Source organism: Dreissena polymorpha, chromosome 9, assembly GCF_020536995.1.
Source record: "Dreissena polymorpha isolate Duluth1 chromosome 9, UMN_Dpol_1.0, whole genome shotgun sequence".
In the NCBI taxonomy this organism is placed as follows: Eukaryota; Metazoa; Mollusca; class Bivalvia; order Myida; family Dreissenidae; genus Dreissena; species Dreissena polymorpha.
In genome coordinates, this window is record NC_068363.1 from 96,533,749 (window position 1) to 96,555,241 (window position 21,493).

The following is a 21,493-nucleotide window of genomic DNA, read 5'->3' on the forward strand; positions in this document are numbered from 1 at the left end:
CCAATAATATCTTGGACAAGTAAAAAAATGATGCCGGTTGGTTGAAAAACATGGCCGCCAGGGGGGGAGGGCATTTTTCCTTATATGGCTATAGTAAAACCTTGTTAACACTCTCGAGGCCACATTTATTTTCCGATCTTCATGAAACTTGGTCAGAAGATTTGCCCTAATGATATCTTGGATGAGTTCGAAAAGCGTTTTGGTTGCTTAAAAAACATGGCCACCAGGGGGCGGGGCATTTTTCCTTATATGGCTATATATATCATGCTTTTGTTAACACTCTAGAGGCCACATTTATTGTCCGATCATCATGAAACTTGGTCAGATGATTTGTCGCAATGATATCTTGGATGAGTTCGAAAATGGTTCCGATTGGTGGAAAAACATGGCCGCCAAGGGAGCGTGGCATTTTTCCTTATATAGCTATAGTTAAACCTTGTTAACACTCTAGAAGCCGTATTTATTGTACGATCATCATGAAACTTTGTCAGAAGATTTGTCCCAATGATATTTAGGACAAGTTCGAAAATGGTTCCAGTTGCTTGAAAAACATGGCCACCAATGGGCGGGGCATTTTTACTTATATGGACTTATGAATCTTCATGAAACTTTGTCAGTATATTTGTTTAAATGATATCTTGGATGTGTATGAAAATGGGTCTGGTCTGTTGAAAAACGTGGCTGCCAGTGTGTTCACTAGTCATGAAAGTTGGTAAGTACATTTTGTTCTAATGACATCTTGGGCTGCACAGAATAGGTCAGTTCCTTTGAATCTCATTGAGCGACTTTGGGCCTTTCAGGCCCTCTTGTTTTTTCTTATAGCTATATATGTTTTTGCACATAGTTTCTTGTACGACAAATCATCAGGTCGATACCTAATGTAGTCGTGAAGATGCGGAAAAGACCTGTAAATAAACTACAACAACACACACTCTTGTACGACAATGACTCAGCGAGGGGTCTTCTACGGTATACTAAATAAGAAAAACTCACATGCGAATCGCTTGCACGACAGTTACATCACATTCATGGATGTGAGCGCAAGGAACGACAACTCTGCATGGAGATTACCCACATGCGTGCTGTTGTTTAATTATTTTTTTTACCTCCCTTCAATAAAAACAACAACACGTGAGCAACTTTTAAAATGGTTGGTATTTATTATATCTGTATTTAGAAAGGAGATATTAACTTTATTATTTATTATACACAATGCCTCTTAATCAGACAAGCAATTGTAATGATATCGAAAGTTTATAATGCATAAAAATCTCTTACTTGCTTTTGTTTACTGTAATTAACATATATTCGGATTTGTAAATTTTCGGACGAGTTTGAAGACTTCTTCACGGTCCGTCTAAAATGCGTATATGACTCATATCCGCGGATATGAACGAAAAGTGCGAATATGAACGAATATAGGCAATATTTATGCGTTTTTTTGCAGTTATTTTTACAAATTAATCACTGTTGAATGAAAATTTCACAATATGTGATAAATATGTTAACATTAACTCAAAATATAGAGCAACCTAAAAGCGGTGCTCCGACTGCTCGTTCATATTCGCCGATATGAATTTGGAGGTACTGAAATGAAAATGCCAATGAAAAACACATTAAAATTCATTCGATCGTAACATTACCCATGAACGGAGTGTATTTTTGTTCTTAAAACGATTTTCATATAAAAATAAAGGAAAATAATTCATTTAAAAAGCCGCTATATGTTCATGTCCGAACTCCGAACTTTTCAGTCATATCCGAGGATATGAGTCATATACTCAATTTAGTCGTACCCCTTCTGCACACTTCATAGTTACAGGTTTGTAAAATCCCACATGCCAGTTCGCAATCAAGAAAACTTGATTCATCTTATGCTAGTCTTACCATGAGAGTGCATTTTCAATTTGTAAAATCATAAAATACCATACAAACATTGAAAATGTCAACTCGACATCGCCTACATCTTTTTTTTAAACAGAAATACAGTGCTTATTACCAACCAAACTAAGAATGTATATTTTTAACAGAAATCTATTCAACCTTTGTTTATAACAATCAAGACTAAACCAAGTGATGATGTGAGGCAAAAATGTTCAGACCCATTGCAGCTTGTGTACCAAAAAATGCAAAGGTATTAAGGTAGCGCACCTCTAATGGGCACATATCCAAATGTAATTTAATTAATTATTTTCCTAATCAGCATCATTTCACTGAACTACATGCAAATTTGTAGGTAGGCTTTACATGCTTTTTAAAAAAATATACCGATTTTTGCAAAACCACCCTCACGCTCGGCTTTTGTCCAGTTTATTTTTACCCCTGGGGTATATAAAAGTTCCATAATTCATTCAAATTTCCAAATATGGACATGCAGTTGGTGTGTACAGATGCAGTAAAGGCATACATGCCATAATTTTTCAGACCAATTCCGGGACATTGAGTTAAATTGTCCGGGACTTTTGCCGATTTTCCGGGACATGTATAAAATGTAGCGATATTTATAGACATATGCATTTTTGGTAAGTTTTTTTTGTTGTTTCGCATCGTTAATTGCAAAAGTTCGAAAGCCTATCCGAAATACACTTGATCTATTAACGTCAAATTAAACATTACTACTTCCGTTACTAGATACAAGCCACGTGTTTTCAGTGTAAGCGTTCTAAACATGGATGGTGACATCACTGCGTTATTGTTATTAAGACCGGTGTGTAACGCGTAGTTGTTGATACGCCTTTATTCATTTACGCTGGGCGTTTTGACATGGCAAACGCAATTCAAATTCACTTATTATTTTTAACGTTATGTTTACTCGGGGTTTAGAACAAGACAATAATAAACCTAGTGAGAATGATGTTTTTATATGCTTACTTTTTTACTCAATTTCTTTGTCGGTTAAACGTGCGCACATAAACTGCTTTTAATTTTTTACGGTACTCAGCGATGTTGGACTTCAGATGTGTGAATAACTATCCTTTGCCCTTACGCAGCGGGAAATAATGACGTAGTAGATTCAAGTCAATTAACAACCACATTAAACAATGTTCGACAATCGATATGATAACAGGACCCCTGTTAATTGATCGATTTTGACACTTAGCGTAGTCTGCCTATTCGGGTAGGCATTGTCATGGAGAGGCTGCAGATATACACAGATTCGAGGTGCAGTAAAGCCTAAGATAAGGTACAAGTATGTATGGATTGTGTAATTTCCGGGACATTTGACAGATTTCCGGGACAGCGGGACAAGTTCTTCATTTCCGGGACTGTCCCGGACAATCCGGGACGTATGGCATGTATGGTAAAGGTGTTTAAAGTTTAAACAAGATGAAATACGTATTATTTTACAGACATTTATTTTTTACAAATTTTAATCTATGGAATAGCGCCATGAAATGTAAGTGATTTCAGCCAAGTAAAAATTGGGTCGGTTAAAAACAAAGTGTCATAAAATTCAAAATAGTATCATTTAAGTTATATTTTAAACTTAGTTTTTATAGAAACACTATATACAGCAAAAATACCAAAAAATAGACAGATTTACCATTTACTTTTTGAAATAAAAATAAAAATGCAACATGCATCATTCTATTTTCAGCAGTAAATTAATCAATTTCGCCATAACGTTGTTTTAATTTAAAATTGAAGGATGTGCATACAATTTTCAACATATTTAACAATAAACATAGCTTATGTGCTAAATTAAATCAAATTATGTTAGAAAAGAAATAAAACGCGTCGCAAAAAGTATGCGATGTCGGCAGGAATCGAAACTGCGCGGGAAGATCCCAAAAGATTTCTAGTCCATTGCCTTAACCACTGGGCCACGACAACTTCACATCAATGCAACCTTAAATTATATATCAATAAGTAAACAGGTAAAAAGGCTCGTCGATTTTTGAAGAAATCGCGAAATCGTATATTTCAGATGATAATTGGATCAAAGTCAATATTTATAGTGAAAATAATATATTCTAAATGAATAAGTTAAACATATATCAAAATTCGAAGTTTGAAAAAAATAAAATGCATCTCTCGGAAAAAAGCGATGATTGAAGATCGGCAATTATCGTAAAATAAATCGCGGGAAATCATTAGAGGTGCGCTACCTTAAGGGCAAGTACAGATTTCTTTGAGGCAAGTTAGGATTTGAAAACACTAGTCTTACATGGTAAGTAGTATATTGGGGGAATTTTAGGTCCCTGAGTTGTGTACATTGTTTTTCCTTCTGGCTTTCCTTCATTCCACAGAGACAACGCAAACCCCATGTCCTGAAAAGAATACACAAGAAACAGGCCAAGAAAGAGGGCAGGGTTAAGACAGTTGTGGTTGAAAACATTGAACTGATGAGCAAAGATCAGAAGAAGAAACTAGCGTAAGCCTGTTTTTTTATGCAACATAAATACTGGGTCTGTGTACTAGTACTTCATTTTTAACATATTGTTTAATGTAATTTTATTGTAATTTCTATCATTAATTCTTATACATGTAATCCAAACAATTCAAACCTAGGTCCCAAAATTTATTAGCTCACTGGAGCACACAGTACATATGGTGAGCTTTTAGGATACCAAAATCCCCGTCTTTCGTGTGTGCAGTCGGTACACTTTTTCTTCTCATGACTTCTTCAAACTAGAAATCCTTAGTTCCCATGTTTGCATCTATCAATTTTAAGCATTTAATGACACACTTCAAAACATACCAAAATCTATGAAAAGGTCCCTTTAGTTATAGCTCCACGTATATATTAAAATGCATTTGTGAAGAAAATAATTGTACCCCTCACCTCCAATTTTATGTATGTCAGGGGCTAAATGAAAAGTGAATAAGTGATTTTTCTTACTTTGCATACACATTTAATTATAAAATATACAAGTTACTTGGCATAATAGCAACTGAAATCAATTTATTATCTTTCTGTTGCTATAAAAAATCAAAGGTTTTAATGGTAAATCTAGTAGTTTCAATGAAAAATTTACTTTATGAAATTTATTTGATTCCAGACAGTTCAAATAGGTATACGTATGGGTTGTCTTAAATTATAAAATATAACCAACAAGTGACTCTCAATTGATTGTTTTATCACAAAAGATAATATACTAGTAAGCCTGATAATGTTGTATACATGTACTCAACTCCTTTATAACTGCCTTCCAGATTTTGCTCAAACTTTCACAACTGAATGACATTCGTGCGCAAGGTCTCTTAAATTGTGTGTAGTCATCTCCTTTTTAATTGCTTTGTGAATTTGGTTCAAACTTTAACAGAATGCTAATGAAATACCTTCATGTATACCTTTAGATTATCGTAAAGAAAAGCATCTTTGCTGCAACAACATTTGGCAGAATAGTGGCTCTTTCTCTTTTTGTCTTCTTTAGAATGTAAAGTGTCTGTGTCCAAACATGGGGGCAGTAGTGTCTGCAACATGTTTCTAGTTGTATAATTATCTGTATGTGTCATTGTAGCAAACAGCCTACAAATAATATCCGAGTGTCTGGGAAAAGGAAGCGGAAGATGTTGAAAAGGTTACGGCATGCAGAGAAGAGCAAAAACCAAATGGAAGGTTTGCTACCATTTTATCTGATTTTCTTGGTATGAGTCTAGGATCTTAACAATGTCCTTCATCTAGCTGAAATAAATAAGAGTTTTCTGTATGTTGCGGTTGGTTTATTTTCATTTTTTGTATGCCCCCAGATCGAAAAGATCGGGGGCATATTGTTTTTGGCCTGTCTGTCTGTCATTCATTCATTCATTTTGTGTGTCTCAAAACTTTAACCTTGGTTAAAGTTTTGCAATAACGTTTGCATTATTGAAGATAGCAACTGGATATTTGGCATGCATGTGTATCTCATGGAGCTGCACATTTTGAGTGGTGAAAGGCCAAGGTCATCCTTCAAGGTCAAAAATATGGCTTCAAAGCGGCGCAAAAGGGGACATGTGTTTATGACAAACACATCTCTTGTTGACATTAAAAAAAATCCTAAATAAAAGTTTGTTCTGATGTTCTGAAATATAGACTGATGCAGTGTTTCCCCCCCCCCCCCCCCCCGCAAGGTACCACTAGTTCTGAAATATAACCTGATGCAGTGTTTCCCCGAGGTACCACTACTGTTGTGTAGCCCCTTGTTACCCTTAAAGTTGTGTGGTTACAGTGGAGGTGCAGCAGGTTGGCAGGACCCAGCCACAGCAGGGAACCAGTACTGAGGCAGCCACAGAGGGGGCAGCCATGGAGTCCGACAGTTAAGAGGAGACAGCTCCTCTATCTTGAACACTTTTATGTGTGTGCAGTGAGGGCGACAAAACATTGCAGACATAAAGATTTTTCTCAAATTCTGTATGCTCTCCAATTTAAGGGGGATGCCATGAAAGTGGAAGTTGTCATTTACGACATTAATAAATAATAAATTATGATGCATCAATAACGATACAATATCAAACTTGGTATGTAGTGATATTGTCATAAGTAAACACCTATCCACTGACTTATTTTCACTGTATCAAGTATAAACTGTTTAACACCTAGCTGAGAAGTAGTGCTAGGTTTTTTGTATGATAATTTCATAGCATTTTGTAAATATTGTTATATGGAAAATAAATGCTGTTTCATCGTATAATCAACCAAGTAATCTTACTCAATTTGTCTGTTTATAGTTTAACTAGCCTAGAATATTATCATGCCACCATACAACCACTTACAACAGTTTAAGAAACATGTCAAAAACAGTTTAGTCCAAGCTTCAGACGCAACATGTCGGCCTCATTGTATGGCTGATTTACCATCTGTCTGTCACTTCAGACGCAACACGTCGGCCTCATTATATGGCTGATTACCGTAACCATCTGTATGCCACTTGAACAGATGTGAACAAGAACACCTATGAAACTAATGGATACTTCCTGAAAATGTGCTTTGAAAATGTATGGGTTATTTGAAAGCATTGGAACAAGTATATGACACAACTCCATTTAATATCAACATACCAGAAAACCTGTTGATCAGCAAAAGATCAAGTGGGAGGCAAGCTGCTTAAAATTGTCATTGAATTTGGCAATAATTTCCAGAGTTGCACAGGAATGAACTTAAATTCTAATTAAAGATAATAACTCCGTGAAAATTCATTGTAGTGGAATGACCTGAAAATATGAAAACGTCAAGCCTATAAACCTCTTCCTGTATATACGGTCAGTATTTAAATTGCTAAATTGATTTTTTTTACTGAAAACAATTTCAACTAAAGTCAGACATTTGATTCAAATGTTATTTATTATAAACAAAATACATGTAAAGCAAAATACATTTCAAATATTTCTCTATAAACAGGCCAATTCTAGGAAGAAACACTGTTTTGTTCATATCTTTCCAATCAATCTGTTCAGTCATCATTTTGATAAATCATTAAAGATGTCTTCTTATAGAAAATTAAACAACAACATACTGTTTCAATGTTAATATTTTCAAAATTATTGGCCTTTAAACAATCTATGCTTAATTTGCACACACTTTTTTTCCAAATAAAAGCTAAAATCCATGTGTTTTGATAAAAATCAACAACATCCTTGTGATATAATGCTTTAAATAAAGATCAATAACTAGTTTTATCAGAAATATGTCATCAGTGGCAGAATCTATAGGAATGGATGGAACTATAGGAAAAAAGGATATAAGTATACTTTCATCAAATGGGGATTAAAGATATCTGAGATTTTGTGCTGAAATGAAGTTCTTAAAAATGTCCTATTTGTAATGAAAAGGTCAATAACTTCCAAAAAACTGATTGGAGCAGAGCAACGTGATAATGTGCACTTTCCCACATATTTTTTTTTAGATGCAGTTTAATAAAATTTGGATTATAACTTCAACACATCACTCTCAAAAAGGTAAAATTTATTTAAAATATCAATAATATAAAGGTCAATAACTTCCTAATGAAGACATGCGTTCATTATACACAGATGCCCTCGTAAAATCCAACTGGGCACATAAATTAGTTTTTGGTTGACAGTTATGATTTGATTTGAATTTGTTATTCAAATAAAATCAGAACCAAATTATTAAGGGACTGTTACTCTAAAAATAGGGGAGCTGGATTAATGGTTTGTGTGCACTGCAAATCTACTCAAAACCAACGTATGAAGTCCAAGTTGAACAAACATGGTAGAGAAACACCATGAAATGTAAAACACCAAATATCAAACCAGGTATTCAAATTACCAGCCTAATCTCATCAGGCACTTTGGAGTTCAGCCCTTGAATTTCTTTTTGCAGAGAGGTTTCAAAGTTTACTTAATAGGTAGTAGGTCATTGAGAGGGTGTGTTTTGCACATGAACCATTAGCTGTGCTCCTCTATTTTCAGAGTTATTGCCCTCCATCAACTTTAAACACTTAAATTTTTACCCAGCATATAAAAAAAAGTAATAGTACTTGTTTTCCTTATATTTTTATAGTAAAAACAATAAAATATCTTTGAAACAGCAAAGCGTTGAGGTATGGAATTTGTTTCATTGTATATTCTGGGCTTAATTAGTTATGCTTATCAACATTTTCACAAAGTTTGATGACAATATGATATGTAAACTGGATGAGTAAAAGAGCAGAAACCAAAAAGTGTGGACAGACAGCCCAGAACTATGTGGCTCCCTTTGGGTATAAATATAATTGGAGTGGAACCATGTGACAATATGTGCATGTCATAAGACCAGAGGTGATGCATTTTCTCTATTGACCCCCTAATATACTAGAAGTAAGTGTATAATACATAAACAAGTAAAAAAATGGCAGAAAATGAACTTTTGGCACTTTGGTTTATATCTTAAAAGGCACCCTTATGGTTAAACACAGATCAAAATAATAAATAACAATCCATTAATGTCAAACCATGGGAATATAAATGCTTAACTCCAATATCTGTGAATCACCATTTCGGAAGATACAAATAGCTTTAGTCATTGCTGCAGATAAAAAACAAAAACACCAATAAAATGATTAAAAATTTACCGAAATACATTATTTGAGACTTGATTACATAGCTGGAATTTTCACATAAGCATATTAGGAGGTAAGTTATTCAAGCTACATTTTAATTACATGAAATTTATCAAACACAGTGATATGCAGTACAAAATCTTTTTTAAACATAAGTTATCTTTACATCTCCAATAAAACACTTGCATGTGTTGAAGGCATCACAGCCGAGTTAAACTGTTTCTATAATTAACATCACAACAGCTTCAATTCAAAACTGTTCTATTAGAGTAGCTTAAGCCCCTGGTGATCATCTGGACTGTGTTATTGCCGTGCTGGTTTCATGTTGCTGCTGCTGGTGGGAGTGTTTCTCTGCGTGGTAGATCCTGGAGATGTGGACCAGCAGGGGAGCAGTCTCAGGGTCACTGAGCCACTGGTTGGCAGTGTGAGGGTGCTCCAACATCTGGATGAATGCTGGATGAACCACAACACAGCACATAAGGACAATATTAGCCACGTTTTGGGAAAAAAGTGCTTAATCCATGTGAAGAATGGGTTGTCCCAGATCAGCCAGTGATAGCAGTCTGCATAGGCCAATCAAGGACAACAATTTCCACCTTCAATGGAATTTAACAAAGAAGAGACTTCCTTTAAACAAACAAAAAATCCATAAAAGCAAAAAAGTTTCCTCTGTGATAAGCCTGTGCGGACTGCACAGAGTGATCTGGGACGACACTTTAAACGCATGCATTAGGCTCAGCTTTCCCAGAACGAGGCCTATATGGACTATAGCGTAGCAAGATAAATGGCTTTTATTAACAAAAAGTGGCCGTAACAAGAAAGCATTTGGGGTCTGACATAGAACAGTACAGTTATACATGAAAGCTTGTATGACATTCAAAGGGGATATGATAAGAGAGAATATATGGTCTGAGATATAACACTGGCCCCACCTAGGGTTGTATTGCTTACCCAGAAGGCACCTGGGGTTGTTGAGGCCAAGCTGTACCACAGGATTGGCCATGATTGCTCTGAACATGGGGCTCTCCGGATCGATACCCTCGTCTAGGGTGTCTGGCGGAGGCTTGCGGTTGTTCAGTAACATCTCACACTGAAATTATCATGGTGGGACTTGCCACATGCAATTGAGATATAATGGATAGTTGTTTTACTGGTTATTTTATTACATTGTAATGTCTGACCATACTTTCATAGCTAACTTAAATGAGTTAACTGTGGCACAGGGCAATAACGATGTCATCTTAAACAATGTTACAAGTAATACTTGTATAGTCATTGCTGTGAATATAAGCCATAGTATAATGACATCAGACATCATTTTATGAACCTTATGTTTTAAGGTATGTATCATTCAAGACATTTGCAATAACCTATGGTGTCAGCAATATTCTCCTGTTTAATCCCTCCTGGGTGTGGGGGATACAATGTACTAGGAATGCTCTGTCTGTCAGAGTGTCAGTTACACTTTCGTGTCTGCTCTATATCTCATATACCAAGTGCGGGCTTTTTCTGAAAATCGCCTCAAATGCTTAGGGCATTACAAATATGTGCAGAAGGCATGAGTCGGTCACATGAGTCAAACTCAAAGGTTAGAGCCTCCATTTTCATGTCAGCCTCATATGTTCATTACCCTTTAAAAGATTTCATGAAATTTTTAGGTCGTTGAGCCATGTGCAAAAGACATGAGTCAGTCATGTCAAAGGTTTGAGCCTCCATTTTTGTGTCCACTGCATTTCTCCTATACCTTTGAAGGATGTAACTGAAACATGGCTAAAATGTAGAGGTCATTAGGACGATGTTCAGAGGGTATGAGTCAGTCATCACATCAAGGTCATACTTGAAGGTTGCAGGTTTAAGCCTCCATTTTCATGTCTTCACCATATATCCTATACCATTTGAAGGGTTTTCATGAAACTTGTCTACATTTTCAAAGTCATTGCTATGATGTGTACAAGGCATAAGTAAAGCACACTGGCTCAGAAGTCAAGCACACTTACTCATAAGTCAAGCACACTGGCTCATAAGTCAAGCACACTTACTCATAAGTCAAGCACACTGGCTCATAAGTCAAGCTCACTGGCTCAAGGTCAAGCTTGATGGTCAATAGTTTAGCATTCTTAGTTGTCATATCTGATATATCATCTATCAATTGTGATTTTCATGAAAAGTTCATGTAATTGATATGTCCAGAAGTCTTAAGTCAATCTTGATGGCTTGAAATAGAGGTCACCACTTCAATGTAAAAATAATATGGACAAGGGAAATAGCTGTCTTTGACTGCCTTGTTCAAAATTATTGTATTTACAAGTATGAGTATATAGACTTCATTACATAACAGACAAAGCTGTAAAGTTAAGGACATCTGGGTACCATATCAGAAGATGATTATGTTAATAGACACTAGATAAGCATTGATTAATTATAATCCTATTTGCTTGAAAAGAAGCACTACACACTTAATTCAATGTTTCTAAGCCTCACTCAATTATCTATTATATGTTCAACACTTATTCAGCATTCTTTAGAATGTCATCCACTCATCATACACGCACTAATACAACAGACAACATACCATCAAATAAACTAAGGTGAATTCAACACTTTTGATATAGTAAACATTTGCAGTATAATGACATTCTTCTGTGTATTTTCATGATGTTTTTTATTGTTTAAAGACATTCTCTTTTGTTTTCTTGCAAAATGAAGAAAGAAAACATGTGAAATGTAGGGGGTTAATACAATACCAGGTAAATGTTGGACACAGAAAGAACTTTTTTTCACCATTTTGGGAATATGACCTATACCCGTGAATTTGGGAATTTAAGCATTCATTTACATTACCGGTAAATATTGGGATAACAAAGTATTGCTTGATTAATAACTTTTAAATAATAATTGATAAAACTTTCATAAAACAGAAAATGCAAGATATACAAAATGTAAAGACATAACAACTTGAATGGACAAAACAACTTCAAACTCTTTATATCTATACTTAAATTATTTTTTTCAAAACAGTTGTCAGCAAAACCATCAATTGGGACCTTTGAGAAAAATAACTGTTTGGCAATAGGGAATATGGCCAAATCAGGGCTATAAAAATAGCCAAAAAAGCCCAAACAGATATGCTCAGCACAAAAACCTGAACCAATTTTCAAGGCTTGTGGTTGATTTTTCCAAGCCTCGCTAAATAAACTTATCTGCATTCAACACAAATCTAGTACATGTATTCTCTAAATATATGATTGATTGCTACTGCAGGTGTGCTTACCGCGGCATCTCCGTTGTTCCTTGTTGCACGGAGGGCCTCCACACAGGACTTCTCATCAAAGCCCATCTCAAGCAGATGCTGCAATACCTGCAATAGCAGTCGGAAATTTATCAAATGTTCAACATCTGATTTGCCACACCTAAAAATTGTAAAATAAAATATTTGTATTTTAAAATTGCGCCAGCAAATTTGCCAGCACTCAATGTTTTGCATAGAAGAGATTTTTTTCTTTTTATTTTGATTAAGTTTTTATATTTTACAACACAATTTTTGTTTTTGGTTTTATGGTTAATGGTAAAATAATGCAATCTTAAATTATTTTTTTCATGCCACTAACAAATATATCATTTTTCCTTTAGTTGCTCCAAATCTTTGTTACAAATATTTAGCAGATTCATTTCGATCGGTGTTCACTGCTTTTAACCATGAAATATTGCCAAAACATTTTCAATGTATGAAAACAGCCGATTTGATTGGCAGTATGGTCCTTGTAACAACTAAAAACATCATGGTTCCCGCTGTTGATCGCCATTGGCAACAAATTACCCAAAATAAACTGTTTCTCAAAATCGGTGATTTAAAAAAAAAAAATGTTTTCTCTTGGTACCTTTTACTTAAAGGACAAAATCAGATTTATTAAGATGCCAATTTGTAGGAGTCAATTACAGGAGCAAATTAGCCAGAGCAAACATGCCCCAGAGCATTATTGGTTGTCTTATTGTTGCAGATGAGAAAATGAAAGCTTATCCCTGACACCACAGCAAAAGTTTTCCACTTCATTGGTTACACACAAACACATTCAATTAAAATCTTACTTCAAAATATTGATTTATTCAATTAAAATCTTACTTCAAAATATTGATTTTTAATCATCTGACTAGTTATTATTTTGCAATTATTTGTTTGTAATACGTAAAGTTTTAATTCAAAATAAACAAACAACATCAAAGATCATTTTAGCACTTTTGGTGTTCTTTCATTACAAAAAGAGGCTGACCTACATGGAGCACATAAAAACAACTATGATTTTATTGAATGGGCTGCAGATACAGGCTTAGATTGATAAAAAATACTATATGCTCTACCCTTAGTTTGTCATATTGAGTGGCAGAAACAGTAAATATTGGCATATGTCATTGTATTGAATGGTAATTACTGGCATTATTAATACGCACACAAATGTGTTATTCTGTGCATTTTGCTCCCCTCTGATTGAAAAATGGAAAACAAGTAAAAACTTTTTTATTACGCTCGCTTTCTACATTTTTTGAGTAGCCAAAGTCCATTGAAAAATTGATCAAGTTAGTGAGGCCTAAATATTACAAATAAAACAAAGAAAATATGTTGTTGTTGATGTTTAATCGCAGACATGTCAAACATGAAATTATGAATAAGTTTATAGCTTTATACCCCGTCAATGAAGAGAACAGTTATGAAAAGAAAAAAAATCCTGAAGACTTCCATAACTATAAACAAGAGGGCCATGATGGCCCTGAATCTCTCACCTGACTAACCAAATACAATCCCAACCCAGTTTTTATCAAGATAAACATTCTGACCAAATTTAATAAAGATTGGATGAAAACTGTGACCTCTATTGTCTACACAAGGTTTTTCTAATATTTGACCTATTGACCTAGTTTTTGACCCCAGGTGACCCAAATACAATCCCAACCCAGATTTCATCAAGACAAACATTCTGACCAAATTTCATTTAGATTGGATGAAAACTGTGACCTCTATTGTCTACACAAGGTTTTTCTATTATTTGACCTAGTGACCTAGTTTTTGACCCAAGATGACCCAAATACAATCCCAACCCAGATTTCATCAAGATAAACATTCTGAACAAATTTCATAAAGATTGGATGAAAACTGCGACCTCTATTGTCTATACAAGGTTTTTCTATTATTTCACCTAGTGACCTAGTTTTTGACCTAGTGACCTAGTTTTTGACACCAGATGACCCAAATACAATCCAAACCCAGATTCAATCAAGATAAACATTCTGACCAAATTTCATAAAGATTGGATGAAAACTGTGACCTCTTCTGTCTACACAAACAAATTGTTGATGGTTTTTCTATAATTTGACCTAGTGACCTAGTTTTTGACCTCAGATGACCCAATTACAATCCCAACCCAGATTTCATCAAGATAAACATTCTGACCAAATTTCATAAAGATTGGATGAAAACTGCGACCTCTATTGTCTACACAAGGTTTTTCTATTATTTGACCTAGTTTTTGACCTCGTGACCTTTTTTTGACCACAGATGACCCAAATACATTCCCAAGCCAGATTTCATCAAGATAAACATTCTGACCTAATTTCATAAAGATTGGATGAAAATTGCAACCTTTATTGTCTACACAAGGTTTTTCTATTATTTGACCTAGTTTTTGACCTAGTGACTTAGTTTTTGACCCAAGATGACCCAAATACAATCCCAACCCAGATTTCATCAAGATAAACATTCTGACCAAATTTCATAAACATTGGATGAAAACTGTGACCTCTACTGTCTACACAAACAAATTGTTGATGATTTTTCAAATATTTGACCTAGTGACCTAGTTTTTGACCCCAGATGACCCAATTACAATCCCAACCCAGATTTTATCAAGATAAACATTCTGACCAAATTTCATAAAGATTGGATGAAAACTGCGACCTCTATTGTCTACACAAGGTTTTTCTATTATTTGACCTATTATGTGACCTAGTGACCTAGTTTTTGACCTCAGATGACCTAAATACAATCCCAACCCAGATTTCATCAAGATAAACATTCTGACCAAAGTTCATAAAGATTGGATGAAAACTGTGACCTCTACTGTCTACACAAACAAATTGTTGACGGACGCACGCACACACGCACGCACACACAACGGACGTCGGACATCACATAAGCTCACCATGTCAGTTCGTGACAGGTGAGCTAAAAAGAACAAACATGGCAACTACACTATTACAGTAAATACCCATGAAAGATCCATAAAATACATATGCTTTTGCTCAAAATACTGTAGAAAGTATTACTTCGATAAGTAGACAAATTTAATTCCATGAATTTTGTTTATTCATGATTTAGTCTTAAAAAGATGCATATTAATATACCATATTTCTCATTCTTCATAGCACCTTTTACTCATTGCCAAAATAAACTCTAGGTATCTTAGAAGCAGCATTTTTTGAAGCATGTGAAGCTCCATCCCAATGGTCCGACTCTAACACACAATAACTCAAGCCATACCTTTGGGTTGGGTTTAAACTCTCGTTTCTTATAAGCCCTGAGTGATTTGAGGATGTTGGACACGCGGTGTCTAGAGATGTCAGTCCCCGTATCATCCAGATTGGTAGCCGTGCCCCCTTCAGCCCCGACCTCTCCCTCCAGGCTCTGAAACCAACACAAGGCATGTATATGAACATGACAGAGATCAGTGTCTGAATATTGTCAGTGTATATCTAATTTTCGGACACAATTTAATTGGTACCTTTTGTGTGTGTCTATATCTTGGTTCACTAAATATTGATTCATTTTTATAATTTCAAACATAAAGATTATGGCACAATTAAAATGTGTTAAAATTCAAGTCATATAGTGTTTATGTTCTATATCTGAATTTGGATGGACTGAAGATGTGAGTTTGAACCATAAAACAAGACCCAATATCACCCAATATCATTTCAACAGTGCAGCAGTCTTGACAGCAGTGTGTCTGTATTGTCTGGCAGGGGTTGGTGGATATCTGGATCCTCGCCTACCTGTAGTGTGTCTGTATTGTCTGGCAGGGGTTGATGAATATCTGGATCGTCACCTACCTGTAGTGTGTCTGTATTGTCTGGCAGGTGTTGGTGGATATCTGGATCCTCACCTACCTGTAGTGAGTTGGTATTGTCAGGCAGGGGTTGGTGGATATCTGGGTCCTCACCTTCCTGTAGTGTGTCTGTATTGTCAGGCAGGGGTTGGTGGATATCTGGGTCTTCATCTACCTGTAGTGTGTCTGTATTGTCAGGCAGGGGATGGTGGATATCTGGGTCTTCACCTACCTGTAGTGTGTCAATATTGTCAGGCAGGGGATGGTGGATATCTGGGTCATCACCTACCTGTAGTGTGTCTGTATTGTCAGACAGGAGTTGGTGGATATCTGGATCCTCACCTACCTGTATTGTGTCTGTATTGTCAGGCAGGGGTTGGTGGATATCTGGATCCTCACCTACCTGTAGTGTGTCTGTATTGTCAGGCAGGGGATGGTGGATATCTGGGTCGTCACCTACCTGTAGTGTGTCTGTATTGTAAGGCAGGGGTTGGTGGATATCTGGGTCATCACCTACCTGTAGTGTGTCTGTATTGTCAGACAGGAGTTGGTGGATATCTGGATCCTCACCTACCTGTAGTGTGTCTGTATTGTCAGGCAGGGGTTGGTCGATATCTGGGTCGTCACCATGCTGCAGCAACCAGTCCATGGCAGACATCACTGACAGTCTGTACAATACAGCCATAAAACATGTTTGCTGTCAAAAGAACAGGAGGACAATTGTGCGAAAAACATACTAGCCTCGCTCTGGGAAAATCAGGGCTTAATGCATTTGCTTAAAGTGTCATCCCAGATAAGCCTGTGCAGTCAACAAAAGTAAATATGGACAACACTTTCTGCCTTAACTGGATAAGAAGAGAATTCCTTTAAACTAAAAATACCATAAAAGTGGAAAGTGTCATCCCTGGTTAGCATGAGCAATCTACAAATGTAAACATGGACGACACTTTCCGCCTAATCTGGATTTTCGCAAAGAAAATAATTCCTTTAAACTAAAAATACCATAAAAGTGGAAAGAGTCATCCCTGGTTAACATGTGCAGAATGTACAGGCTAATATTGGACAACAGTTTATGCACATAATTATATTAAACTGTGTTCTCCAAAGAGTGAGGCTCATGTGCTTTTGTGGTGTGGTGTTCTTATAAATTCAAAGAATATGTACATGTATTACCTAGAACTGATATGTTAAACTTCACTTCCTAAAATTAAATAATAAATAAATACAAAAAGTTTGAACTATAAAAAAATCCACACACTTATGTTCTCAGGTTATTCATATATATTTGTTAAAGATGTGAAATTGAACAAGGACAAATCAGGAGTATGGTAATGTGAATGTTGCCTTACTTGTTCAGTTGGTGAGCCCTGCGTGCCCTGTGTTCAGGAGTACCATAACACGTATGTAGCCTTACTTGTTCAATTGGAGAGCCTTGCATGCCCTGTGTTACGGAGTACCAAAACACGTATGTAGCCTTACTTGTTCAGTTAGAGAGCCTTTCTAGCTCTGTGTCCAGGAGTACTATAACAAGTATGTTGCCTTACTTGTTCAGTTGGAGAGCCTTGCATGCCCTGTGTTCAGGAGTACCATAACATGTATGTAGCCTTACTTGTTCAGTTGGAGAGCCTTGCATGCTCTGTGTTCAGGAGTACTATAACATGTATGTGGCCTCACTTGTTCAGTTGGAGAGCCTTGCGTGCCCTGTGTTCAGGAGTACCATAACATGTATGTAGCCTTACTTGTTCAGTTGGAGAGCCTTGCATGCTCTGTGTTCAGGAGTACCATAACCTGCATGTAGCCTTACTTGTTCAGTTGGAGAGCCTTGCATGCCCTGTGTTCAGGAGTCCCATAACCTGCATGTAGCCTTACTTGTTCAGTTGGAGAGCCTTGCATGCCCTGTGTTCAGGAGTACCATAACACGTATGTAGCCTTACTTGTTCAGTTGGGAAGCCTTGCATGCCCTGTGTTCAGGAGTACTATAACAACTATGTTGCCTTACTTGTTCAGTTGAAGATCCTTGCATGCCCTGTGTTCAGGAGTACCATAACATGTATGTAGCCTCACTTGTTCAGTTGGAGATCCTTGCATGCCCTGTGTTCAGGAGTACCATAACATGTATGTAGCCTTACTTGTTCAGTTGGGGAGCCTTGCATGCCCTGTGTTCAGGAGTACCATAGCATGTATTTTGCCTTACTTGTTCAGTTGGAGAGCCTTGCATGCCCTGTGTTCAGGAGTACAATAACATGTATGTAGCCTTACTTGTTCAATATGAGAGCCTTGTGTGCTCTGTGTTCAGGAGTACCATATAGTGTATGTTGATTCCTTGTTCAGTTTGAGAGCCTTGTGTGCTTTGTTTTCAGGAGTATCATAACGTGTATGTTGCCTTACTTGTTCAGTTGGTGAGCCCTGCGTGCCCTGTGTTCAGGAGTACCATAGCGTACATGTTGCCTTACTTGTTCAGTTTGAGAGCCTTGCATGCTCTGTATTCAGGAGTACCATAGGCGTATGTTGCCTTACTTGTTCAGTTTGAGAGCCTTGCGTGCTCTGTGTTCAGGGAAGCCCATGGCAGTGAGCTGCTGTATGCTGTCATCATCCAGGTCATCTCTAGATGAGGACGGCTCATGCAGTATCTCTACAAGAATAGGTAGAACACAATATGGAATATAATTGAGCTGCACTCTGGGAAAATGGGGCTAAGCCTGTGAAGTCTGCAAAATTGTCTGCCTACAGTGAACTTTGGCTAAGAAGAGACTTCCTTGAAATAAAAATACCATATCAGCCAACTGCACTGGCTAATCTGGGACAACACTTTATCCACATGCATAAAGCCCCATTTTCCCTTAGGGAGGCTTAATGGCATTTGTTGTTTCCTTACATTTCCTGAAAATAATTGGTTCCATATCTTTTGATAAAATATAAACTGCTAGCAATTTATTACCAATTAATGTGCCCCAAGTTCTGTTTCCTTAACTTTATCACTGATACATGGCTCCTGTGTATATGAAATGATCACACTGGTTTAGTAAGGTACCTTCGGCCTGTTCGAAGATCTTGCTAGCTTCTGGGTTCAGGCACAGCAGCTTCTGCGAGACCTCGATCAGCGAGATGAGAATCTTGCGTAACTCTGTTTGAAACTGGATGAACATATAGGCAAGGTCAAGAAACAGGAAATATTCGATAACAATAACATCATTTATTGTTCTATTTTTATAAGCAAACAATCTTACATATCTGAACTAATTGTTTCAAACAGCAACATCTAACAGCAATAGAAAATTGACTGGTTTATGTTCTGAAGAATGCAATGTATTGGTACAAGTAAGACATTAACAATTGTAACATTAGCTATTGCCTATAATTTTCTAACTTTGGAACGTGCACAGTATTTATCTAATGAACTTAGCGACACACAATCCAATGTCACATACCAAATAATAAAACCTTTTGACCTTATGAAATCAGATGAAAAGTGTTAAGTAACAATGTTACAAAAATTCTAAATTAAACAAGACATGTATACATAGGGAACAGATTCCCCCATTTCCAGTTTTGTTTTTAAAAAAATCAGCTTGTGTCAAAAACAGACTGTTTATGAACAAATTATATTCTTTGAACTCTATTTGTGACATTGATCTTTGAGGTAACAAGACGGGTGATACATGTGATTGTCAGTCTCCTGATGTGGTCAATTTAGACAAGTTATTTATAAATTAAGGATGAATGACAAAGTAACAGCCAAAGTAAGCTGTTGTATAGCTGAAATTGACATTTGCTTCTAAAAGTAACCTTGAACTCTGAGGTAGAGAGATGGTTTTACACATGAAATGCCAACTCATCATTTTGGTAATCAGCGGTAAGTCATTTTTTTTTAATCAGCATGATGAATGACACAGCTACAGTCCAGACAAGCTCTTTAAGGGCAAATTAGACCTTTGAAGTCAAAGTTTGACTTTGACCTTTGAGGTTGGATGATAAGTGTTAAAGGTAACACAACATTTTATGATGCATTACATTTGTGCAAAGTTATTTAAAAATCCATCAATATATTGCAAAGATATTGCTTGTGACAGGAATTTTCAAACTGTTTTAAGTTTAACCTTGATTTTTGAGGCAAGGAAACAGATGTTACATACAACACATTGTACCATAATGGTTAACTTTTCTGCCAAATTACATCAAAATCCATCATTACATGCAACAGGATTTTTGGATTTGTTTTTTGTTCAATAGCAATATTTGACCTTTGACCTCTAAATGAGACCTTTGAGGTAGAATGACTGTTGCATCACGTGGTAAATGATTTCAATTATCATAAATGTATGGTCATGGCTGAGACAGGAAACTTTGCAAATCAAAAGACATTCAGATAATCAGACATAAAGACAGAATTTTTTGAAGGGGGAATTAAAAGGTTAATAATGTTTGTAATTTTTTGTTTGATAAAATAAATTCACACTTGCAAAATTTTACAACATAAAGGACAATCAGATGAATCTAAGCAATTTGGAATTTTGTCATTGTGGGACTTAAGAACAGTCGTCCATGGGAATTCCAAACCAAAATAAAATATAATGTATAAATTGATCAGTGATTGTTACATCAACAGTGCTGGAGACAGTTGCCTGGCATGTGTGTGTGTCTGTCACCGGAAGACCAGATGTGGCCTTCTGTATATCTGCAGCTGTTGGGCTAGATCTAATCTCCTCTTGTTTCTGTAAAATAGAAATTAATAAACATGTATTACATATACCGAGATTTGTTTCAATATTTATTATTTGTTGTGGAAAAAATTACCGAAACTGTCCTGGATTGCTCACCTGAACAAAATAACCTATTAGGGGTTGAACAATTGCAAAAAAGTAATAGCAATTGAGAAAAGTTTCAAGTTAAGTTTTTAGATGAACCATGGACCACAAAAAGTCATGTGAATAGCAAATCAAAATTAGCAAATCTGTTGGATTTATGACCCCCGCCAATGTCAAAATTTTGTGACAGACTGAATGACAGACCGCAAATAAAAGCCAATTCTTTACTCCTCTGTCTTTGGCGTGGGATAATAACTTGAAGGAATAAAGCAGATTAAGAAACATTGTATGTGTAATTGTTCTGTATAATAATTACAAATATATGCACTTTTTATTTCATTGAAACATAGAAGTAATATAATCTGGACATTTTCTATAACCCTGATCCTGCTTTTTAAATACCCAATTTTTTTTCCAATACAAGCACCTGATTGCAGTGTGTGCATGCTCAACTAAAGAAAACTGTTGTATAATTAATCTAGATACATGACAGTCAAAGAAAGACCTAATAACCCGCTGAGATTCTTTCAACCTTGAAGTGGTGACCTTGAGTTTGAGTAACCATAATTGACTCATTAACCTCTGAACATCTTCTGAATGACATTAACCT

At 36.1% G+C, this 21,493-nt stretch overlaps 2 protein-coding genes across 2 annotated transcripts in view; one reads left to right on the plus strand and one right to left on the minus strand.

Moving 5' to 3' along the window:
* Positions 1-983: 983 nt before the first annotated feature.
* On the plus strand, positions 984-6,618 carry LOC127844296 (uncharacterized). Its single transcript, XM_052374392.1, has 4 exons — positions 984-1,150; positions 4,251-4,375; positions 5,466-5,563; positions 6,153-6,618. Exons 1-4 carry the CDS (start codon positions 1,148-1,150, stop codon positions 6,242-6,244), a joined length of 318 nt encoding a protein of 105 aa, XP_052230352.1. The 5' UTR covers positions 984-1,147; the 3' UTR covers positions 6,245-6,618.
* A 627-nt stretch (positions 6,619-7,245) lies between these two features.
* Positions 7,246-21,493, minus strand: part of LOC127844294 (ubiquitin-associated domain-containing protein 1-like) — a 30,869-nt gene continuing 16,621 nt past the window's right edge. Inside the window, exons 3-10 of the mRNA XM_052374388.1 lie at positions 20,677-20,790; positions 19,110-19,212; positions 18,596-18,710; positions 16,653-16,746; positions 15,514-15,657; positions 12,256-12,342; positions 9,936-10,074; positions 7,246-9,437 (exon numbers count right to left, since the gene is read on the minus strand). Of these exons, the coding sequence (XP_052230348.1) occupies positions 9,274-9,437; positions 9,936-10,074; positions 12,256-12,342; positions 15,514-15,657; positions 16,653-16,746; positions 18,596-18,710; positions 19,110-19,212; positions 20,677-20,790 (960 nt within the window). The 3' untranslated portion in view covers positions 7,246-9,273. The remainder of the gene's footprint in view (positions 9,438-9,935; positions 10,075-12,255; positions 12,343-15,513; positions 15,658-16,652; positions 16,747-18,595; positions 18,711-19,109; positions 19,213-20,676; positions 20,791-21,493) is intronic.

What these genes read in the sequence shown, in the direction of transcription:
- LOC127844296 (XM_052374392.1), top strand. An exon ending in GATCAGAAGAAGAAACTAGC is followed by an intron (nt 4,376 to 5,465) that starts GTAAGCCTGTTT and finishes GTGTCATTGTAG; the next exon opens with CAAACAGCCTACAAATAATA. An exon ending in GAGCAAAAACCAAATGGAAG is followed by an intron (nt 5,564 to 6,152) that starts GTTTGCTACCAT and finishes GTGTGGTTACAG; the next exon opens with TGGAGGTGCAGCAGGTTGGC.